This window comes from Molothrus ater, chromosome 1 (assembly GCF_012460135.2).
Source record: "Molothrus ater isolate BHLD 08-10-18 breed brown headed cowbird chromosome 1, BPBGC_Mater_1.1, whole genome shotgun sequence".
In the NCBI taxonomy this organism is placed as follows: Eukaryota; Metazoa; Chordata; class Aves; order Passeriformes; family Icteridae; genus Molothrus; species Molothrus ater.
The window spans coordinates 34,153,968-34,160,661 of NC_050478.2; the positions used below are offsets into that span (position 1 = coordinate 34,153,968).

Below are 6,694 nucleotides of genomic sequence, written 5' to 3' on the forward strand. Positions count from 1 at the left end.
AAAATAACAGTAAAAGTAATAGCTGAAACATTCTCCATGTGGAACAAAGGCTTACACTGTGTCACTTCCCTATAAAAAGTAGCACAGGAGCATTCTCTGGATCCATTCCTGTTCGTATTAGTGAAATGTGTAATCCTTTCGAAGTTGCATGGCAAAGAGCACTCCTGCATGATCAAAATTAACACAGTTTTCTCCCAGATGCCTAGGCACAAGAGAAGACTTTCTTTCCCTAGAGTGCCCGTTGATTCCATTGGTCTTTCCAAGCTTGAAACAGGAGAAACTGTGACCTGTAATATTTTATGACACATCAACCATAAAAGAATAATGTTAACAATGAGAGTTGGCCAAGTAGTGTGCCTAAGGGAGAAAAGGAATGTTTGTCTTGGAAAAGGAGAAAGGCAAAAGGGAAAGAGAAAGAGGGAGAGGAAAAAAGAAAAAGTGAAAAAGGCAGACAAAAAAAAAGGAAGGAAGGAAGGAAGGAAGGAAGGAAGGAAGGAAGGAAGGAAGGAAGGAAGGAAGGAAGGAAGGAAGGAAGGAAGGAAGGAAGGAAGGAAGGAAGGAAGGAAGGAAGGAAGGAAGGAAGGAAGGAAGGAAGGAAGGAAGGAAGGAAGGAAGGAAGGAAGGAAGGAAGGAAGGAAGGAAGGAAGGAAGGAAGGAAGGAAGGAAGGAAGGAAGGAAGGAAGGAAGGAAGGAAGGAAGGAAGGAAGGAAGGAAGGAAGGAAGGAAGGAAGGAAGGAAGGAAGGAAGGAAGGAAGGAAGGAAGGAAGAAGGAAGAAAGGAAGAAAGAAGAAAGAAAGAAAGAAAGAAAGAAAGAAAGAAAGAAAGAAAGAAAGAAAGAAAGAAAGAAAGAAAGAAAGAAAGAAAGAAAGAAATTCTTAAAATACATTACATATCTGTTTATACATATATTACTAATTTATTATTTATGTAATGCTTTTTTTTGTGGTTGCAAATTTACTGTGATCTCACAGAGCTAATTGCTAAAGAAAAACTCACAAGAGATCTTGCTCCTAAGCTGACGCAAAAAACATTCCTAAACTACTCTTTTCCCCTTCAATAAAAAAGTCATCCCGGTGTTCCCGCCGGCTCCAGGGCCCTGCGGTGCCGCAGATGGGAGCAGTCTCAGCGTCCCCCGGGGCCGTCCCCAGCGCGGCGCTGCCGCCCGGGCTCTCCCGCGGGCGGCCCCGGGCTCCGGCCTTGCTCGGAGCATCCCCGGGGCCTGGCCGGGAGCTCATCGCCTTCCGTGCCCAGGGTCCCCGGACAGCTCCTGGGTGGGAGGCGGCATCGCTCCGGAACAGCACTTTGCCGGTAAAAAGCAGCTCGAGTCCATGGCCCAAACGTGAGCTGCCATTAGAGAGTTACTAATAAATCCCTATTAAGCACGCATTTATTCAGTGATTATATGAACTTTAGCCTTTGCAGAGTCCCAGCAATTAACGGCGACGTCCATCGCGTTTTGCCCAGATTTCTACTCTTTTCCCATTCAGGATGGAGAGGGGAGCACGGCTCCACCAGCGCCTCCAGCTGCCAGGTGCCTCTCCAGCCATCCCTTTCCTCATCGCCGCTGAGGAGAAAGCCCTAAACACCCCTCCCTTTGTCCCCGGACCCCCGCTTGAAAATGCCGGGTGCTCTACGAGATGGCTTTTTTTTCCCCTCACTGCGGTACCTCTCGCCGGGGATACCCGCCTGAGCGTGGGATGCAGCGCGGGGAAGAAGCCGAGTTTTTGCTGTCTCCGCAAAACAACGGAAAGCTGTTAAAATTTAGTAAAAATATTCTGAGCAAAAGTGAGAGGAAAGTTGCCGCTGCTGGGGAGACAGAGAGAGAGAGAGAGAGAGAGAGGGAGAGGGATGACTCTGTAATTGTTGCCTTTATCAAGGCTGTGAGATTAACTACTGGGATTTATTCTAAAGTGACCCATCACCGAATTCATTTCTGCTTGAACTTTCGGTGAACCTGAGATTAAAGAGGGGAGAGCAGCTAAGCAGTTTGTTGTTAGCTGCCTTTTCAACAGCCCTTTCAGACTGAGTAAATATTGATCGGTTTCAATCTGATTGCCCCAGAGGAAAACACCAAAGCATCTCAATAGCCTCCAAAAGTAAACTTTAAAGGTGAACAGCAGAAATGGCCTTAAGTATGATAGGAAGATACTAAACTCCGTTTGACATTTGAATGCGATTTGTGTTGACCGATTTTGATGAGATGCGGGTTTTTTCTTCATTTTTCACCCTGAGATTCTAGAGAGATTTTTTTTTTTTTAATTTTAAAATGTGTAAAAAAAAATCCTTACAACCTGAAGGGTAAATTAATGCCTTCATTTAAAACGCTCTGTCGGGGGGTTAGGGGGGTGGTTAGCGATATTTTTGTGGTAGAAACTATAAACTAGAGATTTTAATTTTTCTTCACCGCACCCCTGAACCCTAAGGTTGAAGATATCGAAATAGTATTAACGCTAACAAAATGAGACAGGATCGGGAGGTTTGGAGCGTCTTTACTTGAAATATATTATGACTGCGGGGTGTGGGGAGGGACAGGGGGGTGAGAAATATATACATATATATATATGTATGTATGTATGTATGTATGTATGTATGTATATATATGGGGTTTGGGCTTGGAAGGAGATGGGATTCTTTGCCCGCAAATCACGAATCTCAGATTGACGCACTGACAAGCGTCTTGTCTCTCGTATTTAGGGTGTAATTTATGGCCGCTCTTTCTAACACATTAGGTCAACACCGGTGGAATCGAGTTGTAGATCCGGATTCCAGCAATGTTTAGATCCAGATTTCGATATTGAAATGCCCTCATTGGCATGTTAATGCCACTTTAACACATCCAAGACTCTGGAAGAAGGCCATCTGTTTTGCTTTGTGGCTTTACACTAATAAACAAAAGGTAAAGTATATGGCAGGCGGGGAAATGAAAGAAATAGAGGCATCGGCGGGAGCCTTTGGAGACAGCCCCGCTCCCTTGCAGTTAGCTCGGCTCTTGATATGGCCGCCGCGCCTTGCAAATCAGGGCTTGTCTCTTTTGACACCGAAGTGAAGAAAATTTCCTTGACTCTCTGCGGACCCCGCAAAGCAAAGCCTGCGTGGGCAGAGCAGCCCCAGGAGAAGTCCGGTAGCACTTCCCGCCGCTGGGCCGGGTGAAGGAGATGTTAGGCGTGTTTGCCTTGTAATTCAAGAGGCATCAGTGACTTGAGACATCCCCCGTCCAGCTGAGCATGCCTCTGCTGTGTCCTGCCACCCAGGTTCTCCCCACAGAGGCTCCTCTCCCTTCCCCACCTGCTGTTCACTTGACATTTCTTGGAACAGTTATTATATTTACCTGCAAGAGCTTTCTCTTGTACACTGGGGGGGGGGCGGGGGGTCGGGCACGGAGAAGAGGGGAAGGGACGGTGGAATGGGCTGGGGTTAACACCAAAAACACCCTGGGAGCCATCTTCCACTTTGGCACCCCATCAAGCGCCGGGGATAGCAGCTTGGGGTGGGAGAGGGAAGTAGGACAAGCTTAGTGCCCAGGCGAATTAAATGCGCAGTCCTTGGAGAGGGGTCTGCAGTGTGAGGAAAGACTGGCTGAAGAGAGTTTCTGCTTTTGAAGGGTGCTCTGTTTATTTAAGTGTCAGCATCCATCTCGAGGTGAAAAGGTTAGCACTTGACCCAGGAAGTTCTCCTGTTTGTGCTTCAGAATTAGATTGGGATCATAAATTCCTCCCAGTTACAGAGAATGGAGAGAAGGGCCTTATATTGTCTAAAAATAATATTATTTGAGCATAGGAGAGGAAGAAGTTTTGTGTAGGAAGTCAGATTGGGCAGCCAGAGCTCTGACTCTGACACAACAACATAGGAGGGGTTGTAAGACTCTTACTCCCTTTCCCCCTTGGAAAGACCCCAGTAGAAGAAAAGAAGGGAAACGAAAGTGCTGAGCCCAGCCTGTGACTCAGCGCTGACGTCACGCAGAGGTAGGCAGACGAGGGCTACCTGAAAGTGAAATATATTTATTACAGACATTATAAGGACCCGTAAATCCTGCCCTGGATTCCACCACTGGTGGAATCACAGAGCCTTTCATGATTGTACAGAAAAATCAGGAGGACATTTTGCTCACACACGACAACTGATAGAACTCAGTGTACCCGCAGTACAGCAAAGCACGGTGCGTCATGCAAAGGTCTGGACACCAACCACAGAAATTATACATTCATTTGGCCATTTGTCACATTCACGAGTAGTTTGAAAAGACATCGAGTCTAAAGGAAGGTTAATATGAAAATAGGAAGGGGCGAGGTCTTTTGGATGGTTGTACCCTTCAGCTGCACGTAATCCAGCACAGCTTTCGGGGCAGGGGGAAAAGGAGAGGGAGCAAGCACACCGGGCAAGGTTTAAAAAACCTAGTGCAATTGAAGCCTTGTTTGTCACATTTAAAGAAATAGCGCTACTTTTTTGAGGTATCTGCTTGAGCTTAAGACGTTTACTTGATACAGTCGTCTACTTTACCAATATAAAAATGGATCCAGTTTGGAGAATGCACTCACCCTGCTTAACCTGATAATCGAAACATCATTCTAGAAAAATCTGTAAAAAGATAAATCTCTCGGACAAAGTATTTACAAGCAACAAACTCATTGACACGAACAAAGAATACATTAAATTAAGGGGATGAAAGTCCTATAAGTCGTGTAAACACTTGCAATAGTGCATCTCTTTGTGAGGTTATGTACCCTAAATAACCTGTCTTTCACTCAGGGAAACTCGGTGGAGCGTCCTCGCAGTGGAGGAGGGAGACCCTTACGCGTATGCCAACGCAGCTTCACCAACAGAAAAGGAAGGGGGGCCGGGAAGAAAATTCCCCTGGCACCAAGGCGCCGGGACCCGGCGGAGCCGGCACCCCCGGGGCCGGACGGCGGCGGAGGTAGCGGGGGAGAGAGCGGCAGCTCGCCGGGACCTCTGGGGGATACCGAGCGAGCGAGCGACCGAGGGACCGACAGAGCGGCGGTGGAGGGACGCGTGTGCCGCGCTGGCCGTCGGGGCGCGGCCGGTCTCAGTTGGAGGCAGCGAGCGTGTCCGAGGCGGAGGAGGCGGGCGAGGCGCTGCAGGGCGAGGAGCAGGACTTCTCCGACGAGTCCTCCGCCTTCTCCTCGCAGCCCGTGGGGGTGGCGGGGGAGATGGGCAGCAGCCCCTCTTTCTCCCGTTTCTTTTGCTTCATCCGCCGGTTCTGGAACCAGATCTTCACCTGCGTCTCGTTGAGCTGGAGGGAGGCGGCGATCTCCACCCGCCTGGCCCTGGTCAGGTATTTGTTGAAATGAAACTCCTTCTCCAGCTCGGTGAGCTGCTTGGTGGTGAAGTTAGTTCTGACGGTGTTGGGCTGCCCCACGAAGCCGTACTCGCCAGCCTTGCCTGCGAGGGGACATGCAGCGGTAAGTAAAAGTGAGCGCAAATGATTTATAGGCGATGTAATCAATATGTCCACACCGGCTAAGCGATAGGGAGCAAGAACTTCTCAGGATAAGAGGGAAACCCCGGCAGGGTGAGTGATGGAGTGCGAGGTGCTAAACCGGAGTCAGCCTCTAGTGTCAGAACAAACTTGATAAGTGGTTTATGAATTACCAGAAATATGACCACGGGAGAGGAGGAGAAGGGGGAGTCAGGAATAAGTGAGGAATAAGCAGCGCTGGCTTTCAGCTCCGCGGGCAGGCAGCCGCGACTGCTCACAGAGGTGAGGGCCGACCTACCTGCCCAGAGCCCCCGGGATACCGCGCCTCTTTCCCCGCACCCTCGGCCGAGAGAGAGAAGAGCGGCCCCCGCCCCGGCCCTCCCGCCGGCCACTGACCTGTTTTGGGTGGATTTCTTTTCACTTTCATCCAGTCGAAGGTCTGCGCCGGCGGCGAGGTCTCGGTGGAGGGGGAGCGGGCGTTTTCCCGGTGGCCAGCGTGGAGGGGAGACAGGGCATGGTTGTAGGTGCCCAGGGGCAGGCTCTGCTGCTCCTGCCCGTAAGGGGGAGGCACGTACTGAGCGGAGGCCCCCGCGTAACCCTGGTGCGGGAGCGGGTGCTGCGCGGCGGCGGAGGAGGAGATGCTCCCCGAGTACACGGCGGGGGCGCAGGGAGGGAAGCCGCCGCCCAGCTCCGCGTCCTGCCCCAGGGGGTAGGGGCCGTACGCCGCTCCGAAGCCCTGCGCGCTGTAGGTCGGGCCGCAGCCGGGGTGCGCGTAGGACACCCCCAGCCCGCCGTGGTGCTGGTAGGCGGCGGGCTGGGCCGGGCTGTGGTGGTGGTGGCGGTGGGGGCTGATGGGCACCCCGCGGCCCGCCAGGAAGCGGTCCTCTCCGCTGCAGCTGCCGGCGCTGACGGCGCAGGGCTGGAAAGTTGTAATCCCGTGGTCGGGGTGGTAGGCGCGGGCGGCGCAGCCCCCCGCCTCGCCGCCGAGGACGGGGTACTCGAGGAAGGAGCTCATCCTCGCCGCGTCCCTCTGTCACGCCGCCACCGGGTCTTCAGCGTCCGGCGGGGCCGCGCCAACTTTCCCACTTCCTCCATGGGGCCGGCAGGAAAATGACACGAAGGCGCCGGCAGCGGGCAGGCACGTGGGGGGCGGCAGCCAATGGCTGCGGCGCCCGCGGGGCTTCCCCGGCTCCTGCCGCTGAGACAGCGCCGCGTCCGGGGCATTTAAACGCCGAGCGCTCCGGCCGCCGGCACCGCGGG

General features: G+C 52.3%; 1 protein-coding gene across 1 annotated transcript; it reads right to left on the reverse strand.

The window, feature by feature from the left end:
• Window positions 1-5,041: 5,041 nt before the first annotated feature.
• HOXA1 (homeobox A1) lies at window positions 5,042-6,449 on the reverse strand. Its single transcript, XM_036406639.1, has 2 exons — window positions 5,831-6,449; window positions 5,042-5,397 (listed from the first exon to the last, which is right to left on the reverse strand). Exons 1-2 carry the CDS (start codon window positions 6,447-6,449, stop codon window positions 5,042-5,044), a joined length of 975 nt encoding a protein of 324 aa, XP_036262532.1.
• Between the last annotated feature and the right edge of the window lie 245 nt (window positions 6,450-6,694).

What these genes read in the sequence shown, in the direction of transcription:
- HOXA1 (XM_036406639.1), bottom strand. Translation starts at nt 6,449, where the DNA reads ATGAGCTCCTTCCTCGAGTACCCCGTCCTCGGCGGCGAGGCGGGGGGC. An exon ending in AAGAAATCCACCCAAAACAG is followed by an intron (nt 5,398 to 5,830) that starts GTCAGTGGCCGG and finishes GTCCCCTCGCAG; the next exon opens with GCAAGGCTGGCGAGTACGGC.